The following is a 20,389-nucleotide window of genomic DNA, read 5'->3' as shown; positions in this document are numbered from 1 at the left end:
AATTTCTAACACTTACTTCTGATATTCTTGGAATATGATCATTGACGTTCTCTTTTTCTTCTGTTTTTATAAAACAAAAGAACCCATTGTAGCTTATTTATTTTTATTATTTAACGTTCCACCTCCGTGTTCTACAGGCTAAAGAAAACTAACATTCTATTACCATTTCAAATAGAATGCACAATGCTGATCTTAGTTGATAATTTGATAATGTGTAGTTAATGTTCCAAAGAGGATATAAATGTTTGAGGTACAGGTAGGTATGAGACTGGAATGTGGTATTTTGAAATTAAATATAAGCATTTAAATTATAGAATCTTTGACTTACAAAGCTTCTTTTCTATTTTAAAGGCTACATTATGGCTAACTTACAACAACGACTTCTGTATCTGTTTGAAAGGCCTGGAGAACCAGTGTTCCTACCGAAAGGAGATGGAACTGTTATCTATGATGTTCCGCCAAGGATGAGGGTAAAGTATCTTTCATGTATTTATATGATAAGGCACTTGCTTTTGCGTTTGTCAATTTCATTACTTTAGAGCAGTGGATCTCAACCTAATTCCTATCACGACTCCCATTTTATCACATTCTCTTACCAGCAACCCCTTATAATTTTTGGTTTGTAATAAGTTTGTGTGGGATTTTTAATATACCTATTGCGGAGAACTTACGATATCCAGCTATTTCTATAGTAGTGGAATCAATTTGTTGTATATAGTGGATACAGTAACTCTCCTAAAAGCGAATGGATTAAAACCAAATTTCATCAGTTCACTCAGCACAAATATTAAATCCGATCCGTTATACTGTTTCAAAATAGAGGCCGTTTGAAAATTTCAAAACTTCATAACTACCCTAATTTTGGGTCATATGATTTAATAATAAACTGATTTATAATTTTGGTTTAAAAAATTTGGCCAGTTGTTTAAAAAGTTATTAAGTATTTAATTTTCGAGAGGCCGCCGCTTTCAGTTACCTCATATTGTTGTGAATTTGGTACATAGTTGTGCATGTGTTCAGTATCATCAAAACTATTAAAAGCAACTTGCTTTTCATGGTAAGCATTAAACCAAAGACAAGAAATAGCTTATCAGTTGAAAATGACTTGATAATGTGCGTCAGGAAGATTGAACTGGGCATTGCCTCATTAGTGAAATCACATCATGCTCAGATATCTCATTACCTTTCAATTTTAATAGAATTTCAATATGCATGTTTTGTTGCATTTGTATTGTACCTGTATTTCAATATGCAGTTCTCGTTAGTTTCATATCGTACCTCTTTCATTTAAATTGATTTTTAAGCAACTCTGCACCCTATTGAAAATGTTTAGTAGACCTATTTTTTTGTTGTTCGTAACAGTATGGATAAAAATATAAATTGCCTATCAGAACAAAATTCAAAATAATATTTAAAAATATTTTCCGTCATTAGATTCTAACTATATTTATCTCTTTCGCTTATCTTCGGAACCCCATGGAACCCTCTAGCGACCCCCAGGTTGAGAAACCTTGCTTTAGAGAATACTGATTTGATCTGTCTGTAATTTTTGCATTGCATGTCCATACCTTGACTTCATAATTAGAGAAGTATCGATTAAACCGGCGTGGGAGACATGTTTTCTTTTTATACACAACTCTTTGTAGGTAGCTGCGTTTTAATATTTAGAGTTTGTTATTTTATTTCTGCTATGTTACGTTATAATCATTATGTTCATAAAAACGAATTCTCTACAGTGTAGTACAACCGAAATTTCTATCATGAAATTTAGGAAAGTTTTCTTCTGTTTTAGCTGAAGTCTCCTATTATACATAAAATATATATAATACCATACTAAATTTTGTATGTGAAAATCAAAAGACACGGTATAGAGGTATATAAGGGATGTGGGTGTGTGTCAAACAATGAAAAATAATTGTTAAAAAATCTGACTTGTTTCTCGCATAGACGCTTTCGTTCAGTTCTCTTCTTAAAAAAAGAAACTAAGTTTAACGTCCCACACTTATGCCCTATTGTATGCTAAAGGAAAAAGCAATAAATAAAAAGAAGTGAATGATGGTGGATGAAGTGTTAAATGAAGGAAGTGGTACGCAACTGTAACAAGGGGGAAGCTTGATCCGGGTCATTCCCCCTCCATCCTGCCTGGTTACGTCACTCATTTCTAGTGAATATATATTTTTAAAAATACATTTTTACACATCATAAATTCAACAAATAATTATAATTAGTACGCTCTCTAGTTTTTTTGTAAAATATCAGTTGTGTTGTATATTGAGCAATTTTGAAATTGATCGTCTTTATTTTCTGGTTCTGAATTCACCACAAACATAACAGAATGTGTTCGCGTAACTCATGCAGCTACATTTGATTTCTACATGGTGTATGCTTGATGCAAATGAAATCACGTTTCAGACCCAGATAGGGATGAAAACACATTCCACTAACATTTAATAGCACAACAGGCAGTAAGAGATCTACAAAATAAAGTTAAATTGGATATTAGACTAGAATATATTTTATTCAGTGATATGTGCATATAATTGCCTGTCTCTGTGGCTCAGAGCTACCGCTTTGGCCTATAGATTCAATCCCGGCCGATGTTGATGTGTTTTAAGGTTCAAAACCGCAGTATACACTAAAATTTAACCATACAAATTTCATTACCGAAAGGTTGTAGCATATTATAGTATTAATATGATCTTAGACGTTAAAGCGACTCTAAATAAAAATAATTGAATAAAGAAAGAATGAAACGAAATAAAATGAAAAAAGTAAAATTAGCTTATGACTAATTTTAAAAATAAGTTTCAATAAAGCTAAGGGACGAAAGAAAATTATTGCATCCACTATCATCACATTCTTTTCAACACAAAACATTTAGTAATTTTAGAGCAAATTGTATACTGTCATATCGTTTGTAACTCAAAAGTTTTGATCCTGACGTGATAGACAATTTCTGATTTCATTAACCTTACGGTATGATATTTAATTAGCTTATACTTTGTACCAAAACTAGTGTCGATCAATGTTATTATTTATTCTAAAAACAGAGTAATTACACGAGAAATTCGATACTCTATTCAGGTAAGAATAAATATTACGTGCATTTATTTGCACTTAATAATGTTATATAGTTTATATTTTCTTCATTATACGCATAGGCAAAAGATAGGCACTTTAAGCTGGTGAGGTATACTACACATTATATATATAGAAGGAAAAAAAAGAGTGCTACAAACGTCAATTTTTGGACGGAATACTCTCTTTGCCACGAGAGCAAAATGTAAGAAATGAGAAAAGCAAAGGATAGTCAAAATTTCTACAGTATGTCACGAGTTTCTGAAGTTAAAAAAGTAAAACTATACACTCCTCTTTTTTAAAAAATAAATAAATAAACAAATAAATAAAAACTGAACAACTGCTTCTAAAGAAGGAAAGGGAGACATTTTCTACAATGTTCAAATTTTTTATTCTTTTTTTAAGAAATGTACAATGTAAAGATTTGGTTAATTTAGAACCATGAGAGTCGGAAGATAAATTCTTTAAAAACAAGCACACACGTGTTTCATATTTCTTCTCCCCCCTTTTTTTTATTTTTTTTAATCTGTTCCTAAAGAGGAACGGAACAACTACATTTACATTTCCGTTTCTCTATTGAGAAAGTGCTCTTTCAAGGATTAACTAAATGCTCTTTCAAGGATTAAGTTGGAGATCTGCCATTCAGTATATAAACTCTTAACTAAAAGTAAAGGAGCAGATGTTTCGGTGTTTCTGAAAATTCTGCTTCTAAAAGGGTAAAGGGAATAATTTCTCTAATATTCAACTTTCCGATTTTTTTACTTTCCGATCCTGAAAGTCACAAAATATTTCTTTAAGTTGGACCTGTGAAATCCAATATGTAAGCACTTCATTAAAGAATCAGGAAAAACGTTTTTCAGCATGGTAGAAAAGTTCTTTTTTGAAAGGAGAGGATGGCAATTTAGATAATATTCTAATTTTCTATTTTATATTCACACAATGGTGAATTGTAGGAATAGCTGAAGTTGAAAATAAGAAATTTACTATATATGAGGCAATTTCTACACTATTCAAATTTCTTATTTGATGTTTATTAAACACTCTTCCGATGTGAAAATAAGGCACTTCTGCTAGTTATATATACTCGGCTCAAGCGCAGTTGACAATGAAAACAATTTATAATGATTGCTCTATTTTTCGTTTGCAACCTGACCCTTCGTAGCGCATTTCAATAATTTATGGCTTACTTGACCGCTACCTTTTAAGTAAGACAGCTTGCCACACGATACTGGATCTGTACCGAAAAATCTCTAAGATCGTACCAGGAATTGAACCCGGAACCACAATATTCAAGGTATTGAGCATTAATGATCGGAGTAAGCGGAAGCTTGCAATAACAATAATAACAATCACCATCAATAACTAATTAGTTTCTGTTATCATCAAAAGCGTTTATTACGGATTAGATAGACACACATAAAACACAATAATTAAACAACTAAAATAAAAGGTACGGGCCACCACGCTAAACTTTCTCATTCCAACTTCATAAACTAAATCAGGCTATGATACAGTTGTTACTGATACATTTATCTATAAAATACGAACGAAAATATATTTTCGGAAATCTTTGTTCAGAGAAAACCCAGTCCTAAAAATAAACTTACTTTGTGAACTTTTTTCATGAGAAATGACTTACACCATATATTAATGTTATTAATAAAATATTTGTTTATGAAATATCAATTAAATCACATGAGTCGTACTTGAGGAAACTGTAAATAAATAATAAATTTATTATTTATATTTTAGTCGATATTTTCGCGAGAAGTGATTTACGCAATATTATAGGGTTATTAATATAATATGAACAAAATCGACTAAGTCGTTTTTGAGAAAAGTGTCTAGAAGAACTCACCGCATGAGTAAACTACTCATTGTGCATTTTTAGACAAATGAGTTACACTATATTATCAAGTTGTTAATGAACTTTTAATTTATGAAATGAGAACAAACTCATCTGAGTCGTGTTTGAGAAAATCGTTGTCCGAATAAAAAACGTGATATAAACTACTCCTTCTGTATTTTTTAGGATAAATTATTTCATATTGTCAGGTTATTAATGAAACATTCAATTATGGAATATGAAGAAAATCACCTGAGTTTTTGAGAAAATTATCCGCAAAACGTACCCAAGATCCCTACCCTTTCAATATCTTTTCAGGGCAAATGAGTTGTCCTATGCCGTCGGCTTATCAATGAAACATTTATTTGTGAAGTATGAACAAAATCGTCCAATTCATGTTTGAGGAAATCATCCTTTAAAGAAAAAATAATCTCATCCTCAAGAACAAATTAAAATACCTCTTGTGGAGTTTTTCAGAACAAGTGAGTAAGCCATATTGTCGGGTTAATAATGGAACATTTGAAGAGGAAGTAGAAGATGGAAGTCAGAAATTATACTTTCGAAAAACCAGGATTTGTAAGTTGAAAAATGTGTAATTCTTTATGGGAAAGTTTACTCCATGTCCCAATATTCCCCTTCCCATCTGTTTTCCCTATTTTCAAAGCTTTCACAACATTTTATACCGAATGTCAGACGAAACCACTTCCATCTATCACATTTTTCTCCCCTTCCACCCCTCACTTATTGATGAAGTATGAATAAAATTGACTCTGTTCGAAAAAACACATACCGATAATAAACTACCCCTAGTGTCTAAACTAAACTACCCATGATAAGATAACAATAGAAAGAAATGAACAATAGAAAAAATAGAACAGGTCTTATTAAACGCTTGCGGGTACATCGGTTTGGAAGTAAATGCAGGGAAAATTAAATACATAGAAGGTCGCCGGGATTGTAACACTGCAAATTATGGGTGTATTAAAATATCAAATAATAGTTTTAACAAAGTAGATATTTCAAATATCTAGAATCAATGTTAACAGACCAAAACCATATACACGAAGAAATTAAATGTTGACTGAAAGAAGAAAATTCGTGGTATTATTCAGTTAAAAATATTTTGTCGTCGCGAATTCTGTCGAGGAATTTGAAGCTTAAAATATATAAAACGATAATCATGCCTGTTGTGTTGTATAGTTGCGAAACGTGGTCGGTTACTCTGAGGGAAGAACGTAGATTAAAAGTATTTGGGAATAAAAGTTTGAGACAAGTATTCGGACCCAAGAGGAACTGGAACGAGGAATGGTGGAAAATGTATAACAAGGAAAAGCATAATTTATATCGTTTACCGAACATTGTTAGGGTCATCAATTCTAGGAGGCTGAGGTGGGCAGATCATAATGGAAAAAAAGTAGGAACACTTTCAAAGTTTTAACTGGAAATCCAATCGAAAAACGACCGTTAGAAAGACCTAGGTGCAGATGGGAGGATAATATTAAGATGGATCTCGGAGAAATAGGAATACAAAGTAGAAACTGGATCTAGTTGGCTAAGGACAGAAGTCAGTAGAGAGCCTTTGTGAACGCGACATTGAACCTCCGAGATTCTTAGGACATAGAGTTAGTTAGGTAGTTAATAAAATATAAATTTATGAAATATGAAGAAAATCGCAGGAGTCGTTCTTGAGAAAATCGCCCAGAAAGAACCTCCAGAGTAAACTACTACTTCTGGATTTTTCTCCAACAACGACAAATAGGATTGTTAATGAAACATTAACTTGGGAAATATAAACAAAATCATTAGAACCGTTTCTGAGAAAATCGAAAATCTTGATTTTCGCTCTTCAGTAAATTACTCTTATTTTTCTGGATAGGAAGAAAATTTTCAAAAATACCTCTAGAGAATCTTATAAAAACCTGAAATTTAAAATTTGGTCTCAATACGTTAAGCGATTTGACCTCTAAGAGAGTGAACATTTACACTGGAACCAACAGACGGTGAGATATTCAAAATTCCGTTTCCTGGCATTTGGGGGTCATGAAACTATAAATCCGTTGAAATATCGAATTGAATTTTTTCACGATCACCATATTATCTACTTTTCTATCGTCACTCCAAAGTTAAAATGAAATAAATAAAAATAAAATTTATTTATTTAAGGCACTAATATTTTCTAGACCAGCAGCTAAATTTGATTATACTGCAGTTCCGTTTAAGGGAATCCCAATCAATCGAATTTCCGTGTTAGCCGAATCACTATGAAAGGCCTTTACTAAAAACAATTCAAAAGAAGATTTTTTTTATTATTATTTTTTACAACTTGAATTAAACTTCATTGTTTTAGTCGAATGACAACCTCAGCAATGCTCAGTTCTAATGTTCAATTTTGAAGGTATCACATATATCTCAACAACGTCTTTTCACGCTGAAAAATGTATCAAATTATATCAAATATCTTTAATTCCGGTTTAACGGAATTTTCTTTCAACCGAACGATCATCGGTTTAGCAGGACTCTAAAGTATTTGCAACACTATCAAGTTATATATTAAACAATATATAAAGAACATCGAACATAGGTACAGCATACACAGTAAATTTGTAGTTCTTATAAAACTTTGTCTGTAATGTAGTATTTACTAGCACCAAATGCTAAGACTGTCTAGTGCCAGTTTTGGAGATAACCCATTAAAGTAGGGATGGTATCGAGATGAGATAAGACTTCATAGAGTCGTGGTCTCGCACAGTGGTACGAAATGCCTAAAACGTAGCCAAAAATGAAAACGTGAAGGTTCCTATTTAGATACTTTTAAGTATCAGGTTGACTACAGTGACAGTTGGTCTCCTAAACTTCACCCATGGAAACGGTCCGCCCTTTATACCAGAGCCAGTACTGGAATCAAAGTGAACCTACCTTTGTGCGTCTCGTAACAGCTGACACACGCGAGAAATATATCCCGAGTTTCATATGAAATAGTTCATTGTATAATTTTCCTATCTATTTAAATCAAAATGGACGTTGTTCCAGGAGGGCAAAATTATGGAAGAAGCAGCTGATGGTTCAAATATAATATTAGTTTTAAGCATAATCCGTTTAAAATTCAAAGAACTTTGCCCATCGATGGTCAAGAGCAGGGGTGGACTGGCTATGTAAAAAGGGCGCGGCCACATACTCTGGGAGGGCGCCGTCTATCTGAGGCTTTCGCTTGAATGGAATATCCCCTCCTAATAAAAGAAAGTGCCGGGGGGGCTTCCCCGGAAAATTAGTACACAAAAAACAACAAAAGATTAAGTAGCTATTGCAGTTAATCACGATAGAATTCTACAAATTCAATATTTTCATAAACAAACAAAGAGACTTTGCGTACTAAATACGAGGCGTGTTTTTTAAGTAAGGTCCGTTTTGTTGTAGACACTAGTAGTTCGCGCGCATACCGCAACTAGCGTGTGCGTCGTGTACCGGCATGCCTCGGGAACAACTGTGCTCAGTTTCAACTCTATAGCTGATCTGTACGGTAGTGTTCTGTGCTTTCACAATGTTTAAGACTATCAAGTCGTCCGCCGCGTGTGTGGTTCGCTCAGTGATACGGTTTTTGTCAGCAAGTAACCTGTCTGCTGCAGAAATTCATCGATAGATTTGCGAAGTGTACGGTGATACTGTTATGAGTGCAAGCAAAGTGCGTAAGTGGGTACGAGAATTCAAAAATGGCCGTGACAACGTCCATGAGGAGGACCGCTCCGGTCGCCCTTCTTCGATTACAGACGATTTGGTAGCTTCAGTTGAAGCGAGGGTTCGTGAGAACAGGCGCTTCACAATAACAGGTCTCTCAAACGAATTTCCTGACGTGTCGAGATCAGTGCTTTACAAAATTATTTCTGAACACCTAAAGTTTAGGAAACTGTGCTCCCGTTGGGTCCCGAAACTTCTAAAGAGGACCACAAAAACCAAAGATTCGAGTGTGCCATGAAGTTCTTGACTCGTTATTACGAAGAAGGTGACGGCTTCTTGAGTAAGATCGTAACTGGAGACGAAACATGGGTTTCTGATATCACGCCCGAATCGAAGCAACAGAGCATGGAATGGAGACACACACACTCGCCTGTAAAGTTGAAGGCCAAACAGACTCTGTCCCAGCGCAAAATCATGGCGTCGGTGTTTTGGGATGGGCATGGTGTTTTGTTGGTCGACTTCATGCAACAAGGAACCACTATCAATGCAGAAGCATACATGCCAAACCCTGTGATAGCTACGCAGAGCGATTCAAAACAAATGATGCGGCATGCTGACAATGGAAATTGTTTTTTCCATGACAATGCAAGTCCTCACACTGCAGGTCAGACCCGCGATTTGTTGGACAGTTTTGGCTGGGAAGTTTTAGACCTCTCATCCTACAGTCCTGATCTTGCGCCGAGCGATTACCATCTGTTCCTCCACCTCAAACAACACCTCAGTGGCAACCGTTAAAATGATCACGACGATGTGAAAACGGCAGTGAACTCTCGGTTATCGGAGCAGACGGCAACTTTTTACGAAGAGGGTATTTTGAAATTGCTTGAGAGGTATGATAAGTGTTTGAACAATCTTGGCAACTATGTCGAAAAATAGAGTAAAGTATGTACTTTCTGAAAATACATTTACTTTTTTTTTGAAATAACCTTTCGTTGTGTATTTAAGTTCAAACTGCCTTACACGCCTCGTATATTAGGCCGATATAAATCTGCACACTTTAACTGAGATTACAAAAATCACACCAGTTGTTTAAATTCTTCGGCTACATTTGTTAACAGCTTAATTATAACTGAAGATTTGAGTTAAGTTTGAAGCTTATGCTATTTTTCATACTTCTGTCCTTTTAAAGCTATGTTCATCATAACATTAACTTATTTTTCATCTATTTTTAAAACCGTTAATAGAAAGTATACATGAAACATTTACTACAAATTAACAAAAGTAAATTTAGAACTATATACCTACCTAACGAAAAAAGAAATTCAAAAACAAAACTAGAAAATGAAGGTAAAGTCACTGCTTTATGCTTGAAGGAGCCTTCGCATCTCCTTGCCTTTCTCACACACTTTGTCAATAATAAGATTGTTGTCTATTTTGGTCAGAATGTCTCCTTCTGAGTTCATCAAGAACTATGATTTCAGATGTTCATCTGTAAGTCTTGAACGGAGTCTTGTTTTTATGTAACGCCACTAGCGCCTTTAACGGCGCTAGTGGGAGGGAGAGACATGTAAAAATGATCCAAAATGACAGAGATTAGAGTCAAATCAATATATTTCGAAGTCGCTGAGATCATTAATGGTACCACCAAAGCGTAAAACAGAAAGGGCAAGGCCGTAGGCCGAATAAAGACGGGATCTGGGGGCGGGAGGGTTGATATATAACAATCATCCAAAATGACCGATATTAGAGTTAAATCTATAAATTTCAGGGTTCCTAAGATCATTATAATGACATACCCAAAGCCAAATACAGAAAGAGCGAGGCCGCAGCCCGAGTAAATACTGGGATTTAGGGCGGAGCGTGGGGTTGGTAAGGGTGATATGTAAAACTCTTCCAAAATAACCGATATTAGAGTCAAATCTATATATTTAGAGGTGAATCTAATATTATTAATAGCATTCCCACACCGAAAATAGAAAGAGCGAGGCCGCAGGCCGAGCAAATACCGGGGACTGGGGTGGAGCCCTAGCTGGGCAAAGGTTAGCGAATTTATAAAATAATTATGAAGCTTTGTTTTTTTTTGTTTTAAATTGTATTCAGAGAGGAAACAGTGCGTCTTCCCGAGGCTAAGAAATGTCTTAGCCCTTCCCGAGGAGGGCGCAAGAGCACTGATGTGAGGAGGGCGCAGCGGTCACCGGGCCGATACTTGATTATGGCCAGTCCACCCCTGGTCAAGAGCGTTTATGGTGCTGGTGTAAAAAAGTTTGTCGAAGTCGTCTAGAACGTCATCTACGGCATGCATGACATTGTCATTGGTGTCTAAATTAACACATTTTAACTTCTTTTTGAAATCTGCGAACAGATAAAAAAAGGTAGAAGGTGCCAAATCGGAAGAATAATGTTTGTAGGAACCGATTTGAAGACGCAATCTTGAATTGCTGCCATGCATTTTCCTGATGGAAAAGGACATATTTTAGAGTTTCCTGATGCCGATGATCACCCAGCTTTCGTAGAAAATCTGTATATAATAATCAACTATTATATACAACTTTGAAGGTTGATCTACCATTGCCACTTACTTCTCCAAATCCCGAAACACTGTAGATCCTGCTGGGGGCGCTGACTTGACTTTCCTTGAAAGTGAGAATGAAGAGTGTTTTCACTGCTTGGAATTTAGTTGTAACTTGAATTGGTAATAGCGAATCCATGTCTCGTCTATTGTCATGAATCGAATTGGAAAGGAATCTAATTTTCTGGAACAGCTGCAGATGATCCTTTGAAATATTGCGCCTGGCCATCTAGCTGAAATTTTTTTTATTGTTTCGAGAAACTGGATGATAAATCTGTCAACGATTGCAGTTGACAAGCTCACTGTCACAATAATCTTTTAATGCTCACTTGGAGCTCATTTATGACAATGTCATGAAATTTGCCCATCTTTCCCTAGGTTGGTGCTTCAAAGGCCCTTCTTGGTCGAGGGTCATCCACAAATGGTGTTCATTTCCTCGTAAATCCACCTGTTAACTTCTTCGCTATGGCATAACAAGAGGCATTGTCGCCTAGTGTAGTATCTCGGCGTGGACATCCTACAACAATAAACCCGTCTTATGGAAATGCTCAATAACAACTCTTGAATTAAGTTTCCCCACTTCATGAAAAGTCGCTCACAGTACCGTCTTTCTTTACTTGCAAAATCACAGAAAACACAGGTAGATATTGACACCACGTTTGGTATGATGCCCAATGAAGATTCAATATATATGTCCTGAAAGTTCTACATGTTAGTCATAGTATTTATTTGGGTTAGAACTTTTGTATTAATTACCGCTATTATTAGTGAAGACATGAAGTACAGATGTGAAGAAAATAAAGATGAGTATAAGAATGGCAAAAGAACTACGATAGAGGGAAAACATACACAGAGAAAAATCCGTTCTCCGGACAGCTGTATATTGTACAAATATGCGGTATCCTCTTGCTTACTATAGAAATCAGTACGGAACATACGTTATCCGTATGCTACGTAGGCACTATCCTTAGGTGTTACATCATGCAGTTGCAGGATGTCTGACATCTAACAGTTTTCCGTATATGAAATGAAATGAAATCTTTGAGTTTTACGTCCCACAGTTATGCCGGTTAGGCTAAAGGAGACGGTGATGATGAGTAATGAATGAAATGGTGGAATGAAGAAAGTGGGAGGAAACGGGAGAACCCCGGGAAAACCCACGCACACGGTGTTTGTCCACCACAAAGTTCACTTGGTGGGGGCTGGGATCGAACCCGGGACCCCAAACACCAGAGGTGAACGCTCTACCACTGAGCCACCGCGGCCCCTAGTTTTCCGTATATCACATGCATATACTTATGTTACCTTCGTCAACTATGAAAATGAAATGAAATCTTTAAGTTTTACGCCACACGGTTATGCCGGTTAGGCTAAAGGAGACGGTGATGATGAGTAATGAATGAAATGGTGGAATGAAGAAAGTGGGAGGAAACGGGAGAACTCCGAGAAACCCACGCATACGGTGTTCGTCCACCACAAGGTTCACTTGGCGGGGGCTTGGATCGAACCCGGGACCCCAAGCGCCAGAGGTGAACGCTCTACCACTGAGCCACCGCTGCCCCCCTTCGTCAACTATGTGTTATATAGTTGACATGAAATGATTTGCAATGGATCATCATATTCTACCATGCAGAATATGGACTTCGGAAAAGCGAAGATAAACGACTATAGGTTTTCGAGTTGTGAGCGTGGAGAAGAATGAAAAATTAGCTAGATCGCATGGAAAACCAATGAGGAGATACTCGAAGAAGGAAAGCAGAAAATAGTCCTGGATACAATTAATAAGAAGAAGATAAACTGGTTGGGATAGTGTGTCAAAAGAAACTGTATCCCAAGGGACGTAATAACAACTATGGTGAAAGGCATGAGATAAAGGACGCAAAACAGGCTATGATTGATGGATGCGGAAAACGGATATTGAGAATCGTCGGGCATGGAAGTCTCTCGGTTCGCAGTAAATCCAATTAAATCAGAATACCTATGAAAATGATGATGATTCAATCTCTCTAATTAATTGTTGTAGTTACTTTTTGCTTTGGGTGGATAGAGGGAAGATCAAGTGGATCCAAATTGGAGGATATTTTACCTCCTGATTGAATATGTGCCCTTTAAATTCAAACAGACTTTCCTAGGCTAAGGCTGACAATTGATGCAATATTTAATGTTACTACCTTGTGTAAAAAATAACATTCTTGGTTTCTCTATGTTTTGACTGTATTTAATGATATTTTCAAACTCGATATTTTAATATTTGCCTCTGCAAATAAACTATCTATGTTTACAACTAATAATGGAATAACATATAATATGCATTTTTTGCGTTTGCATATGTGTATGTATATTATACTACCAGTGTTCTGTGTATACTGACATTTAGTTCATACGAAATAATTTAAATAATTGACTAACATTTTAGTTATAATGTTACATTATGATTTAGTATTTAACTTTTGGCCATTCTTGATTCTATTTGATATTTATAGTTGTCAGCTAAATTAAGTTTTTATTTTCCTTATGTACAGTATATATTTCCATTAGATAAAGTTTCTCTCTTAATATAATCCTAGATTTTTGTACTTATATCATTCCAATTATCCAGATATTTATTCTACATAAATATAGGCAGAACGATTCCAAAACCTGGAGAATGACCTGGTTCAACGTTTTGGAGAGGGCGATGAGCAAGTAATCAAAGTGAAGGATATTACCGTTCCTGACCTCTCGATTCCAGCTCAAGTTGCAAGAGATGAGAGGTTCACGCTCTTCAATCCGAGGCATAGGCGAAGTGCTGACAGACTGATAAAAATATTCTTAGGTGAGGAGATAAACAAAAATAGATCAACATGATAATGATTTAATCTTGTTTTCTACTTTAGAAACCTAATCCTTGAATTGTTGAAAATGAACAAAATACAGAATTTCCCTCCTAATGATTATGCTACTAAACTTGAATAAAAACACAATCTCATTATTTGGTCAGCAAGTGTACTTAATGTATGTTAGCACTATGCCTTAAATCTTCCCCAGATACATTTCGTTTTCATCTACGGACATATAAAGTCTCTATCTTTAAGATCATGAAAACACAGTGGTGCTTGATTCTGCTTTAGAATGTTGATCAAGAACCGTCCTTTCTACTCGACAGTCGACCAAATTAATTTACTCTATTATTCACATGGTTATAGCTGTGTCAAGAAGATGATTTAAAAGTCTTTTTTTTATCTCGATACATCGATTGAGCATCAATTCTCTCGAAGAATAAATGGCGCCAATAGTTGATTGCTCAGATTGTTTAAACCTTCCTATTTACGGCTATACCATTATGTATCACTTACCGTACCATGTTGATATCTGATAACATTTTTAGTGACTGAAAAAAAATCAATATTTACTTTTCAGTAGTTAATAATGAAAATGAACAAACCTAAGTTAATTTTATACTGTACAAACATGCTATTTAGGGTTCTTTATTATCCTCTGTTGAAATGAGATAGCCTTTTGCTATCGAACTGCAAATAACAAATAAAGTTTTACTGATAATAATTGGCTCAACCTTGTCAAAATACTATCTACTACACTTCCTGAAACTTTCTACACTTACACTACCAAGCAACAAAGAAATTAAAGGACCACAGATTCCGCGATGTGGACTACGTTGGATGCAACGATCCCGTGAGAAAACTATTAACTAGTGCAATTACATAATTGGAATTTGCTATGCTTAAGTGTACTTGACGATATTGCGTTCCTAGTGTTTTGCCCTTCATAATGTATGTTGAAGCCATTTACAGTAAATACATGAAATATTTCGATCCATAGCGGCCTACTACCTCGAAGAGATATGAGGTGTTGGATGCTCACATTTGATCAGCAGCTTGGATAAGATAAGAATAAGAGAGACTCGAAAGCAACTCCCCTCATGTAATCCATAATTTTATTTCAGTAACTAGAAACTTAAATTGTTACGATTCTTATAATACAGTATGCACTACACCAGGTCAATAACCGAATTAGACTGCAATGAATGCTACGTCACTGAACCCATTGAGTACTATGAGAAACTAGTAGGTTTTTATTCATTGTAATTTTATTTTACTTGATTCGTAAATAATAATCTCAGAATAAACATATATTTGCTATAAGTTCAATAAGAGAAAGAGACGGACAGAGACAGAGAGATTGACATATTCATCCCAAATGACAAATTTTAAATACTTGGAAGTTTGAATTCTTCATTTTCTGTCTCTACATTGTTCTACTCACTACTAATCAGATTAATAAAAGTAGCTCTATAAATTCTGTAGAGTTTTTTTCTTTCCTATTGTGCAATAACTAATCACATACTGCATTTACGAACAGCCAAAATAGGGTATGTGTATTTGGAAGTGTATATGAACGAAGAAATGAACTAAGTAATATTTTTCCACTACAGGTATGCGGAGTGAGGAGGACTTCATTGCATCTTCTTGCTTCTGTCGGGACCGCTTAAACCCTCAGCTGTTCATCTACTGCTACTCTGTCGCTATTCTTCACCGACCAGATACTCGAGGAGTTGGAATTCCACCGCTAGCAGAGACTTTCCCCGATCACTTTCTCCCTGCTGCCGTGTTCCCCAAAGCCATGGAACAGGCTAGGGTGATGACTACACAACAAAGGGTAAGTGTTCAGAGTACTAACAAACAGTGTTTCTTCCTGACATGTTTTGGGGGGCACTGCCCCGTCCCCGGAGCTCTGAGAGTGCCCCCCCCCGGAGGAGACCAAAATATTACATCTATAATATAATAATAAATAGAATAGTACGAGAAGTGACCCCCGGAATACTAAGTGTGCCCCCCCGGAACATTGTTTCTTAAAGAAGTACTGCTAACAAATAAGAAAACTAAGTGAAATATTCAAATCCATTTAAATAAGAAATGTTCAGTCAATAAAACTATCCAATTAAACTGTGTAATTGAATTAAGATTTCTCTGCATATAAATTGTACTGTAGAATTTCCCAATAAAACTGAAAACTATAGCCACTCTCAGAAAATTTGTTTTGTTTATGCTGAAAACACCAACTGTGTGTCTTTTATTTGCCGTACCTACATCACTTGTGTTTAAAAAGAAGAAAAAAAGTAACTTTGTAGTGAAGCCAAATTATCTGGCTCTAGAAGTTAGTTATAAAAAGCTACAAAAAGGAAATACAGATTATGTCAATCTTTACATCCATATCTTAAAGATTACAAAAAATGTATGACCCATTATTGAAGAAATAAGAATAACAAAACATGGAAAACAACTGGAGATGCGTGAGAACAACAATATATTTCTTGTAATCTAATTTTCGTCCATCATCCATCTTTCTTTTGTCCGTTAACTTGAAAGTCAAAAAGAACTGAAAGAGCCAACTTTTCAGATATCATACATCGTCGTCGGCAATTCAAAACCTGCTATGTGCATTTTGCAGGAGAAGCGAAAAACAGTATCCTGGTTAGCTTTTTGGCTTTATAAAAGTGATGTTATAAGTAATATTTGATGCTGCACGTAACTTGATACCTTTTCAAGTAACTTGAGAAGGTACCAGTTACGTGCAGCATCAAATATTACTTATAACATCACTTTTATAAAGCGAAAAATCTAACCAGGATACTGTTTTTCGCTTCTCCTGCAAAATGCACATAGCAGGTTTTGAATTGCCGACGACGACATGCTTTAAGTCATTATTATAATTCAAAGCGATTCACAAATTGAAATACTTAAGAGTACATTTTCATATCTCGTAGTGCAATATTGTAACAAACACTCAGTGTATTTTAAAATCAAAAATTGCCTATTTCACTCACATTATCTTTAGTTTGCATGGGAAAAAAATGTCGGAATCAGTACATTTAACTGATTAGGAAAACAAACATTTTGTATGGGACCGTATTTGAACATAATTCCGTTATCGAAAAAAGAACACGACTTTTTACCTTGAAACTATTACTTAAGTGTTAGAATAGTCCGAACATGATTGATGGAATACAATTTATTGTCTGCAAATAACGAATGCCAATACAGCTCGCACCTTAAAATTAAAATATTTCTATTTAAATTTGAATTTCAAGATAATTCTCTACTTATTACTATAATGTTTCAAATTTTGATTGGTCGCCAATTTTCGTTTATTTAAAGTTCTTTTTCTTGGTGATACAAAAATAGTATAAAATTCTGAGCTAACTAAAATTCAAAATTCAAGTTATCACAAAATGAAATCTTTCAGTCTTTACGTCTCACAATTATGCCAGCTAGGCTAAAGGAGACAGTAATGATGAGAAATGAATGGAATGGTGGAACAAATAAAGTGGGAAGAAACGGGAGAAGCCTGAGAAAACCCACTCACACGGTGTTTATCCACCACAAAGTTCATTTGGCAAGAGCTGGTATCGAACCAGGGACCAAAGGTGAACGCTTTACACTGAGCCACCATGGTCCCTCAAATTATCACATTGAGATTCATTTTATAAGTAACAAGCTTGAAGCAAAAATGACCATATATTATTTTGCGAGTTATAAAAAGGCCTCGCAAAATTAATGTTTTATTAGTTCTCCTAATTGGAACAACGGATATTCATAATGTAAAGAGGACTTAGTTTTCAAGAGCATTTCTTCATTTTTCTTTCTTCCTTTAAGGAGCCAATTTTAGTTCCTGTGGACCAGACCGCTACAGAGGTAGAACCAGAACAACGTGTAGCATATTGGCGAGAAGATGTTGGAATCAACCTCCACCATTGGCACTGGCACCTTATATTTCCCTTCCAAGGACCTCCTGAAGTCGTAAATAAAGACAGACGAGGAGAAATGTTCTATTATATGCACGAACAAATCCAGGCAAGGTAAGAAAGCATAGTTATTTATAGCACTACATAATGCTACTAAAATTCTAAAAATTCTATTTTCGAATCTCCAAAATATGTTATTCGAAAAATCGTAGGATATAATACATCGAATTAATTGTTAAAGCAGTTTATAATAATGCAGTTACTAAAATTATGAATAATTTATCAAATTACGAATATTTGAATCATTTTAATAGAAGGCAATGTATTAACCTACATCCAGAATAAAAGTATATGGTGTACGTAGAAACATAGGTAACATGTGTAAATCCTGTAGTTTTTGGACTTAACGTACAGCAAACGTATAACTGAAAAAGTATATTTTATACGTACTTTCCGCATTAGTGTTCCGATCAAACGTAATTTCCGTACGAACGAAAGAATTGTATATAGGTGGTCAGGATCTCACATACAGATAGACGTATGTAGCATATAGCTGGCGTATGCAACATACGTATACGTATGTAATACACGGAAGACTATTAGATGTCAAACAACCTGCAACGGCATGATCTAACATAGGAGTAGTGCGTATGTAGCATATGGATAACGTATGCTCCGTACTGATTCCTGTAGTAAGCAAGAGGATTCCATATATTTGTACAATATATTGCTGTCCGGATAAATTCTTTTTCTCGGTGTATTTTGTAAATATTCCTTCATAGATATATATTCACATCCTCTTTATTTACTTAGTCGTTAGTGCGGAAAACTCGGGTTCGGTTTCCAGTAGGAACTCATGTGGATCGAATCCACATTAAACTGTGTATTCAAGTCTTGGTGCTAGGGTGGCAACCCATGCCGATTTAGTTGGGACAGTCCCAATTGCGGAGAATATGTTCCGCATTCCGACGTAACTCTGTCGTAATTTAAAATGCCCCGACTTCCATGTTTAGTGATAAACTTGGTGGCAATTATTATTATTATTATTATTATTATTATTATTATTATTATTATTATTATTATTATTATTATTATTATTATTATTATTATTATTATTATTATTATTGAAATTTAGTTTCTAAAGTACTATACATAGCCTTCAAACTAGAAAGTAACCTTTCAATAGCAGCAGGCAAGTAGTAACGTGCCCGTCAACAAATCTATACAGAGGTCACATACTATTTAAATTGGCCATATATTTTATTGTATACAGGTCCTATATAATTTAAATTGTTTTATTATTGTCTTATTTTTTGTATTGATTATTTACATATGATTTCCACTCCACTAGAAAAGTTTATATTATTGCATTATGACGGGAAAAGGACTGCTGGTACACTTCTTCCATATCAACTGCATGAAGCTGCAGTGTATTCCCTCTATGCAAGTCGGTAATGCACATGTCGAACAAGTATTTAGTGTAAGGAAAGTTCTATAGACAGATAATAGAATCCCAGCAGAACTTGTGATGATCAAGATTTGTGTTCAGATTAACTTGAAAATGGTCGTCAATTTTTAGCAAAATACTTTTTTAGGACTTGGAGAATAAAACTCTTCTTCAGCGAGGCGAAACTCCAAAAATATGAATAATAATACCTAGGTATAGGTGTCTCATCACTAATCTTACGTTTGGTATGTAGGTTAGTAATTCTCGTTCTAAGTGTTCGAAATAACACTGCTAGTAACATGCAAAAGAGCTTCAGTTTTTAACCTGTGTCCCCAAATAACTCAAGTGACCACTCCGGGTGTGCTTTCAGTTCAATTGGGTAACTCCATAACATACACATAATGATCAATAACTTTAGGGAAATAATCTGTGTACAAGTGACTAATATATGAGTACAAATATTAGTTCTGCCTTTTCTGTCAAAACATGGCTGGAACTCCCCGCCATGTAAAGAAATATGACGCGATATACAACAAAAGTGGCAAAGAGTATGAAATGCAAATTATCATAAGTGCAGAGAATTCTCATCACATTAGTGAGTGTATTGTCATCTCGGACAGCACAGCATCTTGCATATCTGTCTGTCGTGCTACGTTAGACCGACAAGTGTTAATGAAAACCTGAGGTATATTGTCCCATTCTTCCTTAAGAGCCGTTTTGAGAGCCTAGGGGGTCACAGAAGATCCATTCCCCTGTGCAGTTCCTCTTCCGAGAACATCCCTGAGAAATTCGATGGTATTGAAATCTAGGGAAAATGTTGATCAATACGACTATGTTCTCGTTTGCCAGTGCCTCTGTAATTTGTTCAATTTGGTAAGCGTGGGTCGCCATTTATGTAAACAAAGTCAGGAGCCACTACACCATACAAAAGACGAACATATTTTCATGATTTGATGAAAATATTATTCTCTAGAACGAATCCTGAATCACACTCGCCCATAGAATAACTCCAGAACTCCATATCTGTAACATTCA

The 20,389-nt window shown here is 35.3% G+C and overlaps 1 protein-coding gene across 1 annotated transcript in view; it reads left to right on the top strand.

Moving 5' to 3' along the window:
* Window positions 1–354: 354 nt before the first annotated feature.
* The window catches only part of LOC145662798 (phenoloxidase 1-like), a 68,134-nt gene continuing 48,099 nt past the window's right edge, over window positions 355–20,389 (top strand). The window contains exons 1-4 of the mRNA XM_081728685.1: window positions 355–470; window positions 13,788–13,980; window positions 15,598–15,821; window positions 17,819–18,021. Of these exons, the coding sequence (XP_081584811.1) occupies window positions 360–470; window positions 13,788–13,980; window positions 15,598–15,821; window positions 17,819–18,021 (731 nt within the window). The 5' untranslated portion in view covers window positions 355–359. The remainder of the gene's footprint in view (window positions 471–13,787; window positions 13,981–15,597; window positions 15,822–17,818; window positions 18,022–20,389) is intronic.

This window comes from Thermobia domestica, chromosome 10 (assembly GCF_964235325.1).
Source record: "Thermobia domestica chromosome 10, izTheDome1.hap1.1, whole genome shotgun sequence".
Lineage (NCBI taxonomy): Eukaryota > Metazoa > Arthropoda > Insecta > Zygentoma > Lepismatidae > Thermobia > Thermobia domestica.
Note: the sequence above shows the minus strand (reverse complement) of the source record. Positions and strands in the feature narration are given on the sequence as shown.